At 33.6% G+C, this 24,131-nt stretch overlaps 1 protein-coding gene across 3 annotated transcripts in view; it reads right to left on the reverse strand.

Moving 5' to 3' along the window:
- mRpL1 (mitochondrial ribosomal protein L1) overlaps positions 1–24,131 on the reverse strand; it is a 386,771-nt gene that overhangs the window by 219,234 nt on the left and 143,406 nt on the right. For all 3 annotated transcript variants that reach the window (XM_090395205.1, XM_090395206.1, XM_090395207.1), the window contains exons 6-7: positions 22,103–22,174; positions 1,714–1,834 (exon numbers count right to left, since the gene is read on the reverse strand). In XM_090395205.1, the coding sequence (XP_090251331.1) occupies positions 1,714–1,834; positions 22,103–22,174 (193 nt within the window). The remainder of the gene's footprint in view (positions 1–1,713; positions 1,835–22,102; positions 22,175–24,131) is intronic.

The following is a 24,131-nucleotide window of genomic DNA, read 5'->3' on the forward strand; positions in this document are numbered from 1 at the left end:
CCCACAATGCCAATTTACCTTAATCATCCTGCATGATATCTACATCACCTTTATCAACAACAACCCCCCCCCCCCCGAGTTTTGCACCATCAACTGCTGTCACTTTATTATAAAATATGAATAAGTTAATAAGACAGGACTACCCTTTACAAAGCCATGCTGCCTACTATAAAGTACTGCATCCCCAATCTACAAACTGTTGTATTTTACCTTTTACCAACTTTTTCAATGCTTTAACAATCATTCCTGATATATATTAACTGACCTCTAGTTTGCTACCTGTCTTGGAGTCACTTTTATGCAATGGTACCCTCTTTCCACTCTCTTGGAACCCTGCCAGAGCTGAGACTTGGATTGACCAACTTCATCAGAAGCAATGCCAATTCTCTTGCACATTCATAGTACACAGGTTGATGTGCCATCTAGTCCCACTGCTATGTCCACATTCATATTTTTTTAATATGCTGAACATGTACTTCAACGTTGATATGCATCTCTGTAACATCAGCAACTGTAAAATCACTACCTGGATGATACACCTTTGCAAAATGATCACTCGGCAACTCAACTATTTATTTTGGTTCAGTCATCTTCCTACATGAGCACTGTTTAAGTCATTCTACCATTGTCATTTTTCATCTCACTTGCTACATAACAAAAAAATTATTTTGGGTTTACTTTAGACTGTTTGGCTAATTCTCTCTCATAATCTGATTTGGCCTTCCTTACCATACTAGTCACCCTTCTTGCTTGGACTTTGTACTGCTCATGACTATGCTGATCACTTTTTTCTTTATATTTCCTCTATAATGTTTCATTTTTTTGCAGCTCTTGCTTCATATCCCTGCTCATTCACTTAATTCCAACTTGGTTTAACCTCCTGACCTTGGGTATATGATACTGCTACTCTCAAGCAATCTCTGATCACTATTTTATTATGTCCTCTCCTGTGACATAATAAGAAAGTTATCAACCTCTAGGGAGTCAAATTGCAGGAGATCCCGTGATTCTATTATCAACCACAATCAGTCATTCAAACACGGATATTTCAAACAAGAGAAGAATGTTGCGTTGTTCATGCCATTCTGCTATGGAGTAGCCTTTAGAAAGAGTTAATATGCAGATAATAATTGTAAGATTTTGGAATGTGAATGTCTGATATGGGAGGACAGGCTGAGGAAATGTCGTTTATATAGTTTTGTGAATAGGAGTCATGATGATATGATTATAGCAACATGATTAATTTGTTAAGAGGATACATACCAAACAGACCTGACGCTTGTCCATTGTCAAGGTTTGAGCAGTATAACACTAAGGAAAGCTCTGTTACCACAAACTCCAGGTAACTGAAGTTTGTGAAACTCCAGGTAACTGAAGTTTGTGGTAACAGTAATGAACCATTACTCTAAAGCAACCAGTCCACCTCTTTCACTATATTCCCAACAACTGTATATACAACTACTCATCACTGATTTTCAAATTTCCAAACTTACACTTTGCAACACTGAACTGGCAGACACACTCATGCCCACACAGTCAGGCTATTCATATTCCCATTACCATCAATCTCTCCATTATGTAAACTAAATTTTAATCAAAATATTTTTATCAAAATTGATCAAAATATTTTGATATTCAAAACATCTTTTTTGTATAAAGAGTATTTTTACAATGCAAGTTTGCAAATAAATACAAAAGAAAAAACAAACTTACCATTTCCTACAGATGGAAACTTTTTTTGTAATAAGCCACGAAGAGGTATAATATCTTTGATAAAATCAGGATGTATAATTAGATAATCAAAGTCTTCTACAGAAAGATCTCCTGCCTGAAACTAAATTCACATTTCACATATAATTCTTTATTTTTTTTAATAATTTAATAAGTGTATACAAACTTCATATTATGGATGCGCTAAAATTGGATTTGGCCAAAGGCACCAAATATCGAATATTCAGTTTGAAATTTGGCTAAAGCACCAAATATTCGACCAAAAAGATACTGAATTAAATTTTATGAACAAATGTTTTGAAAAGAGAAAATACACTCATTAAAAATTGATTAAAAAAAATTTAATGAATGTATTTTTTTTTATTCAAAACATTTGCTTATAAAATTTAATTATCAGTGTTTAAAATTTAATTAATTATGCTATGGCTGAATATTTAGCACTTCAGCCAAATTGCAGTGTGAAGAAAGATTAAAAAATATGTATAATGATACAACACCTAATCATGTAACCACATGAAAATAAATAAATGAATACATATATAAAATTTGAAAGTTTCAACAACTGACCAGAGAGTTTATGAGAATACAATCTTTAGCATCGCAGTTGCCCTAGTTGGCACCGCTATACACATGAATTCCTGAAGCATGCATATATCTTTTATTAGTTCTTTTGATTCAGGTTTCATTAGTGTGACAGCTGTCTTGAACTGTTAGTTATCATCGGTGATCAGTCAGAAACCTTAAAATGACAAGAATCTTCATTCAATACCAAAGTAATTCTGTATCAGAGAATTGTATTATTCATAAGTGAACAAGAGTTGGTGCTTAAGAGTCATTATCAAAGAAGAGCCTAAATTTATTGATATGGGCATTGTAAAATAAACAGATCAATCCATATTCCATGTACTACTCAGGAAACTTGGAAAAGTGCAAGCTAAAGCATAGTATTCTATGCCTTAGCCAGGCATAGTATTCAAATATGCTCTATCTTCTTTATTAGAAACTCTTCAAGTTTCTATGTATGTATGTATACTGAGCTACAAAATAAGCATGTATCTTTAATATCTCCAATTTCTGCTTATTTTACATTACCAAAATAGAGACTCTTATATCTTCTTTGATAAAAAAAGAAATAAAATTTTGCTTTCCTTAAATATAATAACTTATGAATATTTAGGATGCTTTATTAGAATATCAGGATGCTTCAATTTGAAAGTGAAATACTGAAATAGAGGATATTATGGATCTACATATACAGAAAAAAATACAAATGCAGAAAGAAACTTCAGTTTTGAAAAATTACTAGAGATTTTATAAGAACATAACCTTCTCATAAGCTTTCTATTAAACTTTGGAAAGTAAGGGTCAAAGCTGTATAACTGAGAGGAGACCTCCACATAGCCTTTAAAGGTATGTGGAGAACTGACCAGGGCTTCTGACCTAATGTCCAATACTCACCTTCTCATGGTGCACCCTGTTGGGTATCTATCTGGATACTGAACGATGAGAAACGGTTGAGAAGAATTGTGGAAGAAAAGCTTGCTGAAGAATAAGCTGGATTCAAGCCAAATAGATGCTGTCAGGATCAGATCTTCACTTTATGACAATGAGTTGAGAAAGCATGGGAATATAACAAAGATCTGCATTTAAGTTTTGTTGATCTGGAAAAGGCATACGACAAGGGTGCTAAGAGAGAGAAACTATTCAATATGCTACAGTTATATGGTGTCAATGGGGCATTATATCAAGCAATATTTAGTCTTTATTTAAGTTGTAAGTCAGCAGCTAGAATTGAAGGAAGTACAGGAAGATGGTTTAATGTTAAATCTGGTGCGAGACAGGGATGTACATTATCCCCTCTGTTATTCATTATCTATATGGATCACATTATGAAGAAAGTGGTATTAAACATGATATCAGAATTGGAGATGTTAATGTCAGTTCTTTGCTTTATGTGGACGATGTTATACTTCTAAATAAATCCGCTACAAGTTTGCAAGATTCCCTGGCTAAATTGAATAACTGTTGTAATAGATATAGTATGAAGATCAGCATTAAAAAGATAAAGACAATGAAAATAGTTAGAATTGTTGAAAACGTCAGCAGTGTTGTGAACGGGGAACCTGTGGAACAAGTAAAGCATTTCAGCTACTTAGACATGATTTTTAGTGAAGATGGTAAATTAAATATGGAAATAGACAACAGAATCAACAAAGCTGGTATATGGTAGGAAGTCAATTGAATAAATTCATATGGAATAAGAGAGAAATTAGTCAGAACACTAAATTAATGTTCAAACCAGTTTTAACTTATGGATCTGTGAGCAGGGTCAGAAGTAAAACACTTGACCAAAGAGTAGAGACCGCAGATATGAGAGTCCTGAGAAAGATTAGAGGTGTGAACAGATGGCATCAATGGCAATATCTTATTAAAAACGAGGATATTAGGAAAGAACTTGACATTGCCAGCATCCAGGAATGTGTTAGCAAAGCTAATCTCAGGTGGTATGGTTACTTAAACAGAATGGGTGAGGAAAGATTAGCCAAACAAGTGTTCTTTGCCAGGTTGGCAGGAAAACGACCCAGAGGAAGACCAAAATATAGGTGGATTGATACGGTACAAAGTGCCTTAGATGACAGAAATAAAATATAAGATCTGATAATGTTGAAGTCTTCACAAATAACACACTGATTTGGAAGAAAATTGTAGACAGGAAGTTAGTAATAATGTAAATTTTTCATGTAGTACTATCATATCCTGTACACCATTTGAGGGTACATGTCAGGAATTTGATGATGATGAAGTAACAAAAATTTTCTACATTTCTTTCATTCATTTGTTTCCACATTTTGCTATAAATTATAGATGTATATGTAATAATATTTATTACAGTATCTTATGAAAAACAAATATAAACTTCTCAGCTCTACAGTTCAATATTTTATTATGCACCCACTGATAACTTATAAGTTATTTAAATTTCTGACATAGCTTAGTTGAATGAATTTTTGTCTTCATTTTCAACTGAAGTTTTTTTTTTTTTTTTCCTTGATCAATTTGAAACTTGGTGTTTCAGGCTAGTGAAACTTAACACATTAATAAAAGCAAATATGCAGATTGTGGGCAGAGATTGTGTTTTAAAAATAATGCAAGCCAAGGCAATTCTGATTACGGTCTTGATCTCATAAGCTCACTGGAAAATTTTTGAAACTTTGCATACTTTCTACATTGTTTGGCTATGAAATATAGATGGATCTATAATATTCTCCATTTGAAATAATAAAAACTATCATTTAATTTCATAGAAAAACACCATATTTAAAAAACAATTCGACATGAAAATCAGGGAGAAAAATATTTCACTTTTTCTTCAAATAAGAAATATATTAATAGAACTTATTTTAAATTGTGAAAAATTCAAGGAATATTTTTGTTTTCATTTTTAATATGATTTTGTCACTGATGCCACCTGTTCATTCTCCTAATTTTTCTCAGCCTTCATATCTGTGGTCTCTAGTCTTATCAAATGCTTTATTTCTAACTCAACTCTCAGATACATAACTGAAAACTGGTTTGAACATTGTCTTGTATACTGCTAGATTGGTGGTTTGCCTAATTTTTCTCCTATACCATATAAATTTATTCAGCTGGCTACCAACCAGCCATACCAACTTTGCTTGTTCTGCTGCCCTTTCCAGATTTCACTTGTCATCTTGACTAAAAATTGTTCCTAAATAACTGAAATATTTTACTTGTTCTATAGGCTCTCCATTCAGAATGCAGTTGATTTGTTTGGTATTTCTGAAAATTTTCATAATTTCGGTCTTTAGTTGCTGATTTTCATGCCAAATTTGTTACAAGTGTTATTCAATTTAGTTAGAGAATCCTGGAGACTTGCGCTAGACATGTTTAGGAGTATAACATCATCTGCATAAAGCAAAGAACTAAGTTTACATCTCCGATTCTAATAATCAGGCCTAATACCACTCTCTCCTTCATAATGTGATCCATATAGACAATGAATAAGAGGAGAGATGAACATGCACTGAAAGACGAATTTAAAGTTATCAGCAATACTTTTCTAAAAAATGGTTACAGCCAAAACACTATTAACAAAATTCTCTACAAGACCTCAATAAAAAACAAAGACAAACCAGACTACAGTAAAACTATAACCATTCCTTACATTAAAGGGACATCAGATGAAATAAACAGAATACAACAAAAATACAACCTCAAAGCCACCTTTAAACCTCCTGCAAAACTAAAAAACTTAATCAATTCATCCAAAGACCCACTCCCTCCGCTGGCCCACCCTGGAGTACACCGTATATATTGCACCTGTAACATACCATATATAGGGGAAACAGGATGCACAATTCCTATCAGATAAAAAGAACATACGAAACATTAAATATAATAACTATTGTAAAGCTAGCCTTTCTGATCATGCCCTGAACACCTTACGTAGAATTGACTAGAAAAGCACCAGTGTTGTTTACATCACACCAAAACATGTTATGAATGCAAATTTAAGGAAGCCTGTGAGATTATTATTGACCACCCCAATCTGAACAATAATGTTGGTCTAAAATTCCCAAACATATGGAAGGCACATAATTGACCCATGGAACCTTCCTCTCTAAGAGTAACTATAAACAGGACTGTAGATAATACAGGATCTTAAATCAAAAATAACAATTGTAATGGCAAAAATAGGACATCACTGTTACTGAAGGAAAACTATCCTTTCTTTTAAGCTTACACGGTGATCTGAATACATTTTTGAAAATTATGAGACAATTACTGTGTTTGAATAAAAACTTTATTCAAACACGGTAGTTGTCTCCATAATTTTCAAAAATGTAGAAAGAAAACTATCTATAAGAAAGAATGTTTGCTCATGTTATGATAAATAGAATTTAGCTTGATGTAGTTTCTAAATAATTAATTAATTTGTATTTTTTTTTTTTTTCACTAGAGGTCATGCCAGTAAAATAACCTGTGATCAAATCATTGTTTCTCTAGCTCACTGTATGTAATGTAACTCAGCTTGTCCTGTATATTTGTATATGCTCCAGATGATGATCTTCATATGAAGATCGAACATCGGGAAATTAAGAGTTATTTATAACATGGTTGAGAAGTCCATAATTTCTAAAATGAATGCTGATCACCATGCAACACTAAAAGAAAAGAGTAGAGATAATGTGCATCCTTGTCATACCCCTGATTTTACATCAAACCATCTTCCTGCATTTCTTCAATTCTAACAGATGACTTAGATATACAGGGTGTTCGGGATAAATTTGACAGTTTCGTAAGGAAAAAGAAAATCTTCTTTGTATCTATTAAATTTAATGAATTGACAAAAAAACATTACAGGCAGAGTTAATTACAATACTATCAACAAGATTTACTCAAAATAACCACCATTAGCATCGATCACAGCTACAATTCTGCTTCGGAACCTCGAACAAGCTGATGCTACAGTCTCCCTGGGAAGGGCCGCAAAAACTGTTTTAATTTTATCCATTAACTGGGCTTTTGTATTACTGGAAGTGCGATTGGTGTCTTTTTCAACTGCGCCCCATACAAAATAATCCATGGGGTTAAGGTCTGGGGAGTTTGGAGGCCAAACATTTGGACTGGTGAAGTCGTAGAAATTTTCAGACAACCATTTTTGACTTTTCCCAGAGGTGTGGCAAGGGGCCGAATCCTGCTGCCATACATACGGCCTACCATTGGCTACCCTTGTTATCCAGGGCTTGACTACAGTTAGCAACTCCACAAACAAAGCCCGAATTCCAATGCCAGGGTTCTTCAACACCTGTTCCTGCAGATTTGCGAGGAATTCTGCTGTACGAACGCAATCAGATCGTCTGCTAGGGATCTTTCTTCTTGCTACATCCTCGTAGTCACCATTGCAAGTCTCTAGTTCATGCCTGATTGTTTTTACTGTATTCAGGGAGCATTGGGCAGCAGTCGTAATATCCTTATTTTGATGGCGGGCACGAATCATCATGATACAAGTTATTCTCTTCCATGATTCAGGTGGGTTCCAGCTATCCATCCTTTCTGACATCTTGTATATGAATGAAGAAGGGTCCAAACTTTTAAATGAAGAGAAGTGTGTGTTAATACATGTAACTTACGGAAAAATATAATTAATTATAAATATGTCAAATTTATCCCGAACACCCTGTATACTATGCATTGCTCTGTATAATATTCTATTTACTCCATATAATTGTAGTGCTATGAACAGCTTTTCTTTGGGCACCTAGTCATATGCCTTTTCCGGATCTACATAACTCAAATACAGATCCTTGTCATATTGCCATGATTTCTCAACTATCTGTCGTAAAATGAAAATATGATCTTGACAACCTCTATTTGTCTGAACCCGGCTTGTTCTTCTCGAAGTTTCTCTTCGACAATCTTTCTCAACCTCTTTATGAGTATGCTTAAATAAATCTTATCTGGAACACTTAGTAGAGAAATTCTTCAGTAATTCTCACATTGAGCTTTATTCCCTTTTCATAGATGGGAACTATTAGAGCTGTATTCCAATCATCTGGAATTCAAACTTCTGACCAGGCCCTACAAATTATGCAGTGTAGCTACAGCAAAAACTTTATACCTCTATAATTGAGCATTTCTGGTCAGATATCATCTACTCCAGCTGCCTTTCCACATTTCAAATTTTTGATGGCATTTTTCTACCTTGTCGCCTTCTTCAGAGTTTGCCATTGTGACCCCATGGTTTGGTTCATTTTTGAAATTATGGATTCTACAACCGTGTTAAAATAACTCTTTTTATTATCCTGACGTTTCGATCTTCAATATATTCAATGATCTTGTATTCAATACAAGACAAGCTGCTTTTCATTTCAAACCGTAAGCTAGAGAAAAAATGATTTGATCACATGCTACTCACTGGCATGACCTCTAGTGAAAAAAAAAAAAAAAAAAAAAAAAAAAAAAAAAAAAAAAAAAACATTAAGCTAGATTTAATTTATGATTACATGAATAAACATTCTTGCTTACTGATGGTTTTCCTTCCAGTAACAGTGATGTCCTATTCCTATTATTACAATTGTTATTTTTGATTTAAAAAAAAAAAGTAAATAAAATAAATTATTTATAAATTACAACATGAATAAACATCCTTTCTTATAGATTTTTTCTTTAACAGTGATGTCCTATTTTTTTATTATTAAAGTTGTTATTTTAGATTTAGGATCCTGGATTTTCTACAGTCCTGTTTATAGCTGTTCTTAGAGAGGAATGATTCGTGGGACGAATATATGCCTTCCATATGTATGGGAATTTTAGACCATCATTATTGTTTAGATTGGGGTGGTTGATAACGATCTCACAAGCTTCCTTAAATTTGCATTCATACCATGTTTTGGTGTGATGTAGACAACTAGTGCTTTTCCAGTCAATTCTATGTAAGGTGTTCAAGGGCATGATCAGAAAGGCCAGGTTCACCATAATTATTATATTTGATGTGTCGTTTATGTTCTTTTTGTCTGATCGGAAATGTGCATCCTGTTTCTCCTATGTATGGTATGTTGCAGGTGCAGTAAATACAGTATACTTCAGGGTGGGCCAGTGGAGGGAGTTGGTCTTTGGATGAGTTGAGTAAGCTTTTTAATTTTGCAGGAGGTTTAAAGGTGACGTTGAGGTTGTATTTTTGTAGCACTCTGTTTATTTTGTCTGATGTCCCTTTAATGTAAGGAATGGTTATAGTTTTACTGTAGTCTGGTTTGTCTCTGTTTTTTATTGAGGTATTGTAGAGAATTCTGTTAATAGTGTTTTGGCTGTATCCATTTTTTGAAAAGTATTGCTGATCACTTTAAATTCTTTTTTCAGTGCCTGTTTATTGATCAGATTCCGATCAGACAAAAAGAACATAAACGACACATCAAATATAATAATTATGGTGAAGCTGGCCTTCTGATCATGCCCTGTGAACACCTTACATGGAATTGACTGGCAAACCACTAGTTGTCTACATCACACCAAAACATGGTATGAACGCAAATTTAAGGAAGCTTGTGAGATTGTTATCAACCACCCCAATCTAAACAATAATGATGATCTAAAAATCCCATACATATGGAAGGCATATATTCGTAGCATTCATTTTAGAAATTATGGACTTCACAACTGTGTTATAAATAACTCTTAATTTCCCGACTTTCGATCTTCATATGAAGATCATCATCTGGAGCATATACAAATATATAGGACAAGCCGAGTTACATTACATACAGTAAGCTAGAGAAACAATGATTTGATCACAGGTTATTTTATTGGCATGACCTCTAGTGAAAAAAAATATATATATACAAATTAATTAATTATTTAGAAACTACATCAAGCTAAATTCTATTTATCATAACATGAGCGAACATTCTTTCTTATAGATAGTTTTCTTTCTACATTTTTGAAAATTGTGGAGACAACTACCGTGTTTGAATAAAGTTTTTATTCAAACACAGTAATTGTCTCCATAATTTTCAAAAATGTATTCGGATCACGTGTAAGCTTAAAAGAAAGGATAGTTTTCTTTCAGTAACAATGATGTCCTATTTTTGGCATTACAATTGTTATTTTTGATTTAAGATCCTGTATTATCTACAGTCATGTTTATAGTTACTCTTAGAGAGGAAAGTTCCATAGGTCAATTATGTGCCTTCCATATGTTTGGGAATTTGATGTATTTTTTTTTTCCACACTAGAGGTCATGCCAGTGAGTAGCATGTGATCAAATCATTGTTTCTCTAGCTTACAGTTTGAAATGAAAAGCAGCTTGTCTTGAATATTTATGTATGCTCCAGATGATGATCTTGATATGAAAATCTAAATGTCGGGATAATAAAAAGAGTTATTTTAACACGGTTGTAGAATCCATAATTTCAAAAATGAATGCTGATCACCGTGTAACACTAAAAGAAAGGATCATGGTTTGGTTCTTGTTTTCAAACTGCTTCAAATGTTCTTCAATAATGTTTGTATAGCCAAGTCTACTTGCATATTTGTATATTTATGTATGCTCCAGATGATGATCTTGATATGAAGATCAAAATGCCGGGATAATAAAAAGAGTTATTTTAACACAGTTGTAGAATCCATAATTTCAAAAATGAATGCTGATCACTGTGTAACACTAAAAGAAAGGACCATGATTTGGTTCTTGTTTTCAAACTGCTTTAAATGTTCTTCAATAATGTTTGTATAGCCAAGTCTACTTCATATTTGTATATTTATGTATGCTCCAGATGATGATCTGGATATGAAGATCAAAATGCCGGGATAATAAAAAGAGTTATTTTAACACAGTTGTAGAATCCATAATTTCAAAAATGAATGCTAATCACCGTGTAACACTAAAAGCAAGGACCATGATTTGGTTCTTGTTTTCAAAATGCTTCAAATGTTCTTCAATAATGTTTGTATAGTCAAGTCTACAGTTTACCTGTAAAAGCTGCTCAAACTTTAATTCCTTTTACAACTTTCTTACATACTGTTCATTTCAATGTAGCATTCCTTTTTATCCTATTTATCACTAAGTAATGGTTACTTCCAATTTCAAATCTTCTGTACACTCTTGTATCCTGAACCAGCACGACGATATCAATATCAACAATGACGAAGTTAATGAGGCTTTCTTATTTTCTGTGTCCTCTATCCACATGAACTTGTGAATGTCGTTATGTTGGAACATGGTGTTAGTAATGACTAGTCCATGTCCCGAGCAGAAATATAACAAATACCTACCATTATTATTGGCTTTATCTTTCTCTCTAAATTTTCCAAAATGTTCCTAATTGCTTGGTGGAATTCATTTCCAATTCTGCTGTTTAGATCTCCAACAAGGACTACATTTTCCATTTTGTTTATGACAGCAACCTTTTCTAATGACTCAAAAAACTCCTCCACTTCTTCCTTAGAAGAATCTTCTATGGGATTATAGGCACAAATAAGTTTCGTTGTCCATTTCCCTATTTTGAAGTGTGCCTGCATCACTACTTGAAGCTATATTCCCATCAAGAAATTTATCTTCACGTGTGGTGTTGAATGCTATTGTTACTCCTTCCTTTCCATGATCATTATTTCCTGAATATAACATTCAATACTTAATATTTAGTAAGATCTCACCAGTTTTTGTCTTCTTTTTCTCAGTAATGCCAATTATGTCCATTTGTTACTTTTCCAATTCTTCTGCAAGCTCGATTTCCTTTCCACTCCTTATAGTGATGGTTTTGATCTCAATTGGTTTTGTTGTTGTTGTTGTTCTTCTTCTTCTAGATGTTAAGATGGAACTTATTCCAGTAGTTGAATTTTCACTGTTCACCATAATTCCCTGACAAAAACCCAGTTGGCACCCCAGCTGGCATGAAATCTCATCATGTTGTACCACCATATGCATTTCTGGTTTAAGCCAATAGAGTATAATTTGGTCAATTAAGTCTCAAATTCGTTCATTACCTAGTATATACCTGGAAATGGGGTACACCATATGAAGGTGAGGATTGGACATTAGGTCAGAAACCTCATTCGGTTCTCCACATTCCTGAAAGGTGATGTAAATGTGTGTGGGGGGGTATGAAATTTAACCAACCCTATAGCCATGACATATTTAGCCATCATATATATCATGGATGTGAAACATACCATATAAATACCATTGAGATACCACTGAAATAACATGGACACAAAGTTTAATATGGTTGATATATTATATCCAAAACAGATGCTTGTGTAGCCCTGTGGAAATGGCATTTCCTTCAGGTGCTAGTCCACCTGAAGAAAGACCTTCATATTTACAATTCTAGTCCGCAACTACAAGAAGAACTTTCTAGGCCTTAATTTCTAGTTAGAAACTAAGATTTTTAACTCCACAAAGCATTAGACTGTAGAATTAACCTATTACAGACAATAACACAAGTGTTGAGGTTTAGGACCATGAGATGACAGCTATTATCCACTGTACTCTCTCTCTCTCTCTCTCTCTCCTCTCCATCACTGAACCATAATTTTCGGGAGAGAGAGAGAGGGAGGAGATAAAAATTATTATTATTATTAACATCTGACCTCCAGGGAATCAGAGACTCATCATTGGAGGTACACACTATTGCACACAATGCACCCACATATTTCTGATACCTGACAGTCAGTCACTGAACCAACTCAGAAGTCTGTTATCCAATCAAATCTGTTTCAATTTATTTAACAGTTTGTTGTGTGGCAGCCTATCAAAAGTTTTTGCAAAATCCAAGCACACCACTGTATATACATCTCCCCTGTGCAAGGTATTTGCCACCTTGTTATAGTACATAAGTTAGTAAAACATAATCTCCTTTAACAAACCCATGCTGATAACTACAGAGAATACTGCTGTTATCAATCCATTTCTGAATCCTACTTCTCACCAATCTCTGCAGTACCTTCACCATAACTCCAGATATACAGATTAGCCTATAATTTGAAGCTACAGTCTTATCACCACCTTTATGCAGTGGAGTAATTTTACTCTCCTTCCACTCCCTTGGAATCTGTGTTGTTACAGGATTTTTTTTTTTTTAATGTATTACATCAGTCATGTCCTGTTGTGCAGTTAAAACTGGATGGAAAAATACATAAAAGAGCAGGTAAATCATCACTTGTAACTAGGACTTGAAGAAAGATAGACCTCATTGGAACACAGATTATATGCTTTATTGGTTAGCGTTTCTATGATACTGTGTGAATGTTTCTGAATGCCTGTGTGAATAGGTTTCCTGTATACCTTAAAGGAGAGGTTACCATTAGGAAGGTGTGTTACCATTTTCCTTTTCCATTGTGAACTGGATTCTGGGGTTTATTAAAGGGACTATTAAAGTGACAGAAAAAAGAGTTTAACACTTCTCAGCCATGAGGCTAAAATAGAAAACAGATCAACTTTTTCAGAGCAAAGTTTTTTTTTTTTTCTATCATGATTTGAATAAGACTTTTGTAATTTCACATACGTTTCACAGGAATACATATGATATTACAAAATTACAATACGATATTATTTAAATAGCAAACTAATCAAATACTCAAAACTTTATTTTAGAAGTACAGAATGGATTTAGGAAAGGACGATCATATATAGACCTGGCCTTTTGCCTAAAATTAAAAAGAAGAGAATACAATTTAGAAACACATTCTGCATTTATTGACTTTGAAAAAGCATTTGACAAAGTTAAAAGAAACATATTCTTTAACATATTAAAAGAAAAATAAATACCAAATAACATCCTAAAAGCTATCATAAGTATATATGAAAATAATCAAATACAAATAAGATTAAATCACGAGTCATATACGAGAGAGATAAACCAAGGGGTCCAACAGGGATGTCCCCTCTCAGCAACTCTTCTTAATATTTACTTAAATGAAATAATAATAAAATGGAATAAAAATTTCCATCAAGATATTAAACTTTCTCCTACTATTAACTTAAACACTCTTCTTTTTGCCGACGACCAAATAATAATTACAACTTCTGAAGATAAAGACTTCAGAAAGCTATTTTAGATCTATGGCCTTTAAAGGACAAGATCCAGCAAGAACAAACATAATAATAGATAACAAGATCTAAGAACAGGTGAATTCATTCAACTACCTAGGATGTATGATCATATATGAAACTGAAAAAGATATATAATCTCCATTTGAATCAATATTGCTCTTTCAACATTGTGAAAGCTTCATAATGCCATTTCTATATAATTCAGGAGGTCTGGAGGCAAAGAAGTCGCATAGGCTCAATTTCAGTGCCACTAATGTATCATATTGTTTTTCATTAATGAAATGTTGGAAACTTGGAAATAAGTGGTAATATGTGAAGGTGCAGGATCAGAAGAATATGGAGGATGTGGAAGCTTTTCCCAGCTGAGTTCCTCAATCTTGGTACAGGTGATTCTTGCACCACTATGAGGGCATGCGTTATCATGGCGAAAAACAACATCCTTTCAAATGACCAGAGAACACCTCTTTTCGTTCAGTTTTTCATTCAACTGATCGAGTTGTTCACAGTATACTTCAGATGTTATTGTTTGGTTTTGTGGCAAGAGTTCAAAGTGTATAATACCAGCCATATCCCATCAAACGCTTAACAAAACCTTCTGAAGGTGAAGGTCTTGTTTTGTCTGAGGTTTACCAATCCCCTGAATAAACCCACTGCCTTCAGCAATTAACATTCTTGTAAATTATCCACTTTTCATCACTGTGACTACACGAATCAAAAATGGAGAGTGAACCTTCGAGAATGAAGAGCAGTGCAGATGTGCTCTCTTTGGCTGTTGTCCGTCAGTTAGGAACCCACTTGCCAAGCTTAGACACTATTCCAAGTTCTTGAAAATGGCAATGGATGGTCGATGATGATGAATTAAGATCTTTTGCTAAATCTTCGACAGCTTTATACTAAGTGCTAAATCTTCAACAGTTGCACTGGCATTTCTTGGAATAGCAGCTTCCAGCATATCATTATTGAGAGAGACAGGGCATCCAGAGCCTGGCACTTATGCATATTCAAAACATTATTGGCATACACTTCTTGCACATTTTTACAGTGTTAGCAGCATGTTGTTGCTGCTAACATAAAAATGTGCAACTCATAAAGCATGATGTGCTCTTCAGTAACCACCATAGTAATAAAGATTTAAACAACTAAAAATTTAAACAACTTATGTTTGATGTTCTTGCAAGGTGGAATTTCTCAGAATGAGTCCGCCTCAGCTTAGCGGGCACTTATAAAGCTTTACAAATTCATGTTTAAACAAGATGAGACATGTTTGAACAAGTACAGTATAAAAAATAACATTACTTTTGGGATGACCTGATAATATAGGATATTCTCAAAGTTTTTTTCCCCAAAAAAGTTAATTCAAAAAATGCCAGGCAGAAGAAAACAAATACGATGTTCTTATTACAAACTATTAACTTTGATCCTAACAACTTTTGTTCTTGACAAAACTAATTATTTCATATAAAGTGTGTGGTTCAGTATAAAGAAATGCTAATTAAATACTTAATCTGATTAGAACATTTCTCTGATTATCCAATGAATGCTATTATTTTATTATCACAGTAGTCAATTTCTTTCACCATGGAAATGACCAACTGCAAGCTCTACTTCATGCAACCAATAAAATGGAGAGACATTGCTCATATATGCATAATCAGCAACTATATTATTACAAGATTTTTTATGACAATTTCACAAGGTTTTAAGTATCTGTCTTAATACTATGGTGGGATGGGGGGGCAGAGATTTGGATAACCAGAAGAACTGTGCTTTAGAAGCCAAACTTACTACATTAGATTACTTAATCTGATTTCAACTCTCTTTACGCCAGCTTGGGACGCAGGCCAAAACCTCCACGAACAATAAAAAATCCAATTCAACCTTTGAAAGAGCAAAATGTAGAAAACTGGCATCCTGTTAAAATAGCAGTTGAACTTTCTGCTCCTTGCTAAGACTACTGAGCACAACCTCTACCCTTCCTAAACCCCATCTCTCATGTCCTAATGACACCTGTAGTAATAATGACATCTCCAACTCTTGTAAGGATGACCAAGGAAAATCACATCACCAATTATCACAAACAACTCACTACATGACTTCTGTCATCTTTCACCAAGAAATAAATATCAGTAAATTCCTCAAGTGCCTTAAATCTTCTGGTCAGGATGGCATCCAAAACTTGTATCAAGAATTAACATCCATCTTGTACCACCTATCATACGACTGTTATACTCGTTTGGCATCCACCCAACACCATGGAAGCCAGTCCATATTCAGTCTGTTCATAAAAAGGGAGATGAGTGTCAGCCAATCAAACTACCATTCCACAACCCTCACCTCAATTCTCAAATAATGAAGAAATTAGCAACAGACAACTTCTTCACTACCAAGGGCTCACCAATTAATTACTAATCACCAATATGGATTCTGCCATTCTAGTTCCACAAAAGTTCTCAGAATGAACTTTACACATAAGCTATGGTATGGTTTGAGAAACACATGGTTACTCCTGACATTTTCAAGGTATTTAACTACATTTGGTATAGATGCTTCTTTGCCACACTACTTACGACCTGACTTCTGCCCTTTGTAATGGAATCACCACTTTCTGATCATTCACTGTGTTTCATAGTGGATGGGTTTCTATCAGATTTTTCTCTCAATGAAAAGGTACTCTAGGTCACTATATTTTCACCTACACTACTCCTTCTATACACTTTCATTAATGTCAAATCCTATCCACAGTTTTCCTGATGACAGTACACTATATTCATCTTCATTTGATAAACTTGTAGTGATCAAATGATTTAAGCTTCAAGATCTTCAACAGTCTCAAAACACTGATCTCCTTCACCATTCTTCAGAGAGATACAAATAATAGCAAATCTCAATTACACAAAAATAGACTCCTGTGTTTTATTTTCTTTTTTCTCAGAATAAATATCCACAACACTCACCTCAATTCTCAAATAATGAAGAAATTAGAAACAGAAAACTAATTCACTAACTAGGGTATAATATTTGATAATATTTAGATCACCAGTTAAAATCAATCTGCCTTCTTAGATTGACTTACACACCTAGCCATTCCAGCAGAAAATTAGTATCTGCTTTCACTCAAGACACCACTTTTTAGTAAAGATGGAATCTTTACTAAAAATTGTGCCTAAGTAGCTGAAATGTTTTCCCTGTTCTATAGGTTCTCCATTTACAATGCAGTTGATATTTTTAATACTTCTGCCTATTTTACCCAACTCCTAATGTTATGTAAATCCCAAATCTAACCACATTTAGAATACTGTTCTTAATGTTTTAGTGGTATCCCAAAAATCTCTCTCTCTCTCTCTCTCTCTAAAATTACATGATGCTACTATCTGGAAAGAGGCAGCCCCTAATTTAGATGAGCTTATATCTTACAAACTTTCTACAATCACTTTCTCACAGACGATTTCTACATTTAAATCATCATCAAATTCCTGACATGTACCTTCAAGAGATATGCAAGATATGACAGTACTATATGAAAAACTTACGTCATTACTACCTTCCTATCTACAATTTTCCTCCGAATCAATCTGTAACCTGTCAAGATCTCAACATTATCAGATCTTATATTTCTGTCTTATAATGCACTTTTTATTGTATCAATCCACATATATCTTGGTCTTCCTGTGAGAACACTTGTTTTGCTAATCTTTCTTCTCCCATTCTCTTTTAGTGACCATACCACCTGAGATTATTAGCTCAGCTAACACATTCCTGGATGCTAACAATGTCAAGTTCTTTATTAATATCCTCATTTTTAATTTAAACTCTTTCATTTTTTCTTGAATAATGTTTGTGTATTTTAGTCTACAGTTTTTATCTGAGAACTGCTCAACTTTTGCTTTAAAAACTTTCTCACATGTTCTTCTTTTCAATATGAAATTCAATTTTATCCTGCTGAAGACTAAATGGTGATCACTTCCCATTTCAAATCCTCTGTACACTCTAGTGCAGTGCTTCCCAAACTGTGGGCTTCGGCCTCCTTGGAGGCCGTAGGTTGTGTTCAGGGGAGGACATGAAATAATGAAAACAAATTTAAAATGTTTTAAGACTAAGTAGATTTTTTTATCTTAAAAGAAACATATTTAATTTTTGCTATTTATTATTATTATTGTTATTTTTTATATTTTAATGGGAAAAAATCATGCATTGGTGCGGGTTCACAAATTTTGCTTCCTGCGTATTTCGGCGCTTAATGAATATTAATAAATGTATGCTAATTCATATAAGTTTCATTTCAAAGCAGAAATCTAAGAATTGCAGTTTCAAATATTTCATCTGACTTTATTTTGTGTAGCAGTATCGAAACACATCCATCACATTAAAAATTGTTATTAAACTTCTTTTATGTTTTTAATTCTTTCTCTATTACTAATCGTTTTACGTTTGATGTGCCTGTACTGCAAATGTACAATAACAATATATCTATCTATATAAAAATATGAGATAATGTGCCATGTCAAATGTGTATGTAAGATACTAAAAATGTAATATTTGCATTTGATTTTTGCAATATTCGTTGTGTATGTTTTGTATTGAATATAAATACAATAAATATTATAATAATATATGTCTATATTATGATTTTTTTGGAAAGGGGGGCGTGAAATATTTTAATTTTTCCAAAGGGGGCCCTGACATCCAGAAGTTTGGGAAGCAATGCACCAGTACTGCACCAGTGAGAAAACATCACTATCAACAATAACATAGTCAATGAGACTTTTCTTATTCCTTGCCTCTTCTCTCCATGTGAATTTTTGCACATTTTTATGTTGTAACTTTGTGTTAGTAATAACCAGTCCATGTCCTGAGCAGAAATCCAACAGGTATTTGCCATTATTATCAGCTTTCCTCTTTTCTCCAAATTTTCCCAAAATATTTTGTATGTCTAACAATCATTTCCTACTCTGTTATTTAGCTCCGCAATATGGACCAACTTTCCCTTTTTAATTTTGTCAGTTGCTTTTTCTAAAGCCTCAAAAAAAGTCCTCCACTTCTACCTTAGTAGAACCTTCTGTGGGACCATAGGCACAAGTAAGTCTCATTGTCCAGTTCCCTCATTCTCATATTTGTCCACATTGATATTATCTGCCATTCAAGAAGAATTAGCCTCATATTTAGTGTGCAATACAAAATTACTCCTTTTCCCTGACTGTTGTGGCCTGAATATAACATTTGGTACTTATTGCTCAGAAAGTTCTCACCAGTTTTTGTCTTTTTTATTTCAGTCATCCCTATTATATCAATCTCATACTTATTCCATTCCTCAGCTAGCTGCATTTTTTTGCCATTCAGACTTCTTATGTTGATAGTACTGATCTTGAATTCTGGTGATGTTGTGTTTCAGGATTTGTTCCAGTAGCTGACTTTTCTCTGTTCACCCTGGTTCTCTAACAAAAACAATGGGGGCTTGTTTAACCGGGCGATGCCCCAGCCACCATGAAATTGTCATGTACTATCATTCTAAATCCCAAGTTGCCAGCCCATCCTCATTTGTTCAGTATTCAGGTGCAAGAAGATGCACCACGAAAAGGTGAAGATTGGACATTAGGTAAGAAAGCCCTGGTCAGTTCACCGCATGTGGAATATATGCATTCAAATCCTCTCCTTTTTTTTTTTAAACACTTTTTTCATGTAATTTAATTTAGATGCACCCCTCTGCATTTAAATTTGGCTGCAAATTAAACCCATGTCTGATCCTCTTTCATTCCATCAACCAGTGTCCTTTAGAATAGCCTTCTCCATACCATTTACTCCAAGAACTTCCAGCTCTTCAAGAAACACATTAAGACAACTTCTTTCTCTTTGCCACACACATGAACATTACTGTCTTATAGGTTTTGTGACCTCTTTTGTACAACATTGGAATAAAAAAATAAATAAATAAAGAGGGTGATGGGTGGTCTCACTCAGCAAATATCGATACAAAAGTAGAATTCAAACTCAAAACACAGATTGGAATGTGGAGGTAATATCTATTGATAAGTCCAGAACATTACAGTGAATGACAAGAAAATTTGTAATCAAACTGAGATAATTATGCTAGAAAAATACTTAAAACAAGGAATTATAAATATTATTTCTGGAAATTTTCCATGTTATTAATATTTTAGCCATTTTGCCTATTTTCATAAGGGGTACCCCTTGTATTACATCATTGGCTTTTTACTCCAATTAACTTAAAACATTAATGATATTTTAAATACACAAATTAAAAGAAAAACATGGAAGGAATAATTTTTTGACATACCTTTGTAGAATCCTCTAGATTATATTTTAATGGAGTAGCATCTGAAGTATCTGATAAAAATTATGTAACTGAACTGTAGACCTTTAGAATGAACTCTGGATGATAGACTATAACCATTTAGGCTGTAATTTGGATAAATACATTACGAATGTTTTTCCAAAGAAGGGGGGGGGGGCAGAAAAAATATGAAGATTAAAGATATGTGAATTAAAACCCAAAATACACATAATAATATTATAATAGATTTTTTTTTATGAAGGATGAACTACAAAAAATATTTTTAGAAAAAGAAGAAAGATAAAATATAATAAATAAAGATTAAAAATGGGAGTTACAGGATGTGAGCCCCGAAGATTTAATTGTAGGAATGTTACTTTCGACATAAAATACCATCATTTTGGATACAAGCATAGCATTATGAGTTTAAAGTGCTTCAAACAAACATGTTGTGCAGTTGTGTTTGAGCCATAAAAAATAATCTCGGTGGTTATCATAGGATGAAGATCATTCAGAGACAGGTTTATTGAGTAATCAGTTTTAGCATGTCCCTATGAAAAAAGAATTTAAGGTGAGTTTTTTCCAATAGGAAAAAACTCATTTGAAAATTCTTGAATAGTGTGAGCTAAGTGAAAGGTTCCACACCTTGTGAAAAAAAAATTACTGTGAATAAGTCTCAACTGTCTCAATTCAGGAAAAAGATAATTCTTCAGTATTTTCAAGTAAATTTCACCATTTGCAACAGTTCCTTCAAAAAGGAATAGATCAATGTGTGATTTTCCTAGAGAACACCATTCACTTTAGGAGAATCTTACATTCCCAAGTGTCCTCCAAATATGGTGTTTAATCTTGCAATGTTGTTTCATCACTAAACAATATATTGTTAACTAGGCTTACATAGTAGATGTCTTTCAAAAACATTTGGTGGTCCTGAATCATACAAAATTGCATCGGCAAGGTTACTAAATGCACTTAGTTCCAAGGAAGCCCATCACTGGAAGTCTGTATCCAAATTTCTGTGGGGACACATCCTTGTTGTATTGCCTTAAATTTTCTTCTGACAGCTGATACTTCAGTTCAGCCAACCAGAGAACACAAATTGACTTTTTCTTCAACTGAAGCCAATCAGTTAATTTTTTTCTTTTATTTTCCAAGTATTAAACCCTATATTATGGTGTGGAGTTTATTACTTAGAAAATAAAAGAAAATGAAAACTAATGAATCATCAAAAATTTTATTTATAGCTTGAACAAATTCCCTTTCTGTTGTATTTCATAGATGGTTTATAACTCATATAGAAGTGAGGTTATTAAAAATTCAAACTGCAAACACTAGGACCTTATAGACCTGTACAGCATTTTATAGAAAAATAAGCAAGGATTTATAACATATGGATATCAGAAACAGCATTAGAATACATATAATAAAAATCCTGCTGCAAATGTTTGCATTATTCTACCTGATATTGATGTTACCTTAGAAGAGATATTTATGTAATACTTTAAGCATACCTGTCGAATAATATCATTTTCTCCAACCATAAATGCACCTGCTTTTAATGCATTCTCTTTATCTTCAGAAACCTGGAAAAAAAATTTTTTTAAGTAAACAGAAAACTAAACACAACAGATATCTGCATATAATCAACAGGTAATATTTTGTGGATTGCATCACAGAAAAGCTTAATTTTTAGAGAAACATTCAGGGATAATGTTTTTCTAGGTTATTTGGTTTGGCTGGAATTACAGCAGAAGAAATTAATGTAGATGGGTTATGCAAACCTTTTGTAAGGTCATTAGCAAATCCAATCTAATTATATTGACTACATTATGAACTGAAACTGATAATTAGCTTAAGGAATAAACAACGCATATAACGGATATTAATTAAAGCAAAATTTAATGAATTTTGCCTTCTACCTCATCTGCTTTTGTTAGTGCCTGCGTGCACATACCATGTTTGTATTTTCCTGAAGATGGCAACGTGACATTGCCGAAATAGTGAAGGTATTCATTAAAGGTTGCTTTAATTAATATCCGTTATATGCGTTGTTAATTCCTTAAGCTAATTACCAGTTATGTATGACCAACATATAAGCCTCGCTACAAGAATTATGCACTGTAGAATGAAAAATTTATACCTCTACATTTCAGTTTGTTGGATGCCATCTACTCTGCCTAATATTTCCTACCAATTTGTCACTGCTTATCTCATTTAGCATTCTTTCAAAGTAAAGTGATTTCTCCAGATACTCAGAATATCTTTATTTGTAATTTTTTATATCATCTTTATTATCTCTCATTCCACTTATAGTATTCTTTACTTCATTTCTATGTTTTTTCATTAACCTTCAGAATCATGTGCCACCTTAGTAATATTCATCACTTTCAGTTCCCTTAGTATTTTTATGTATTGTATTGTTATTATTGTATGGGATGCTTAAGGGTCAAAGATGTATAACTGGGAGGATACGACACATAGCCTTTTAAGGAATGCAGACAACTGATCGGAGTTTCTAGCCTAATGTCCAATCCTTGCCTTCTCATAGTGCACCCTGTTAGTAAGTACCTAATTGTATGCTGAATGAACAAGGATGTGGTTGCAATTTGAAATTCAGCCAACCAAATTGTATTCTTACTGACTTTAATTTTCATTGACTTTCAGAATTTCATGCTGGCTGGGGTCACCCAAGCTGCTGTTCTTTTTCTCAGGGAATCTAGGAGAACAGCACAAAGTCATCTACCAGAACAAATCCCAACTCAACATCAACATAAAAAGCATCAATGGAAAAGAAATCAACTAGCATAAGAATAATATAAGTACCAGATCGGCATAATAGACAACTGAAACAGAGAACACAAAAATAGACGAGATCTTTCTAAGTATCAAGTACAAGATGTTATATTCAGGCAATCAGCATAAGAGAAAAGAAGGAGTAGCTACAGTATCATCATCATCATCAAATTCCTGACATGTACTCTCAAGGGGTGTACAGGATATGATAGTACTACATGAAAAATTTACGTCATTACTAACTTCCTATCTACAATTTTCCTCCAAATCAGTCTGTTACTCGTCAAGACTCCAACATTATCAGATCTTTTATTTCTATCGTCTAAGGCACTTTGTACGGTATCAATCCACCTATATCTTGGTCTTCCTCTGGGTCGTTTTCCTGCCAACCTGGCAGAGAACACTTGTTTTGCTAATCTTTCCTCTCCCATTCTATTTAAGTGACCATACCATCTGAGATTAGCTCTGCTAACGCATTCCTGGATGCTGACAATGTCAAGTTCTTTCCTAATATCCTCATTTTTAATATGATATTGCCATTGATGCCATCTGTTCACGCCTCTAATCTTTCTCAGGACTCTCATATCTGCGGTCTCTAATCTTTTGGTCAAGTGTTTTACTTCTGATCCAGCTCTCAGATCCATAAGTTAAAACTGGTTTGAACACTGTCTTGTATACAGCTAATTTAGTGTTCCGACTAATTTCTCTTTATTCCATATGAATTTATTCAATTGACTTCCTACCATA

Source organism: Typopeltis vanoorti, chromosome 7, assembly GCF_054136105.1.
Source record: "Typopeltis vanoorti isolate ZY-2024b chromosome 7, IOZ_Tvanoo_1.0, whole genome shotgun sequence".
NCBI classification, from domain to species: domain Eukaryota; kingdom Metazoa; phylum Arthropoda; class Arachnida; order Uropygi; family Thelyphonidae; genus Typopeltis; species Typopeltis vanoorti.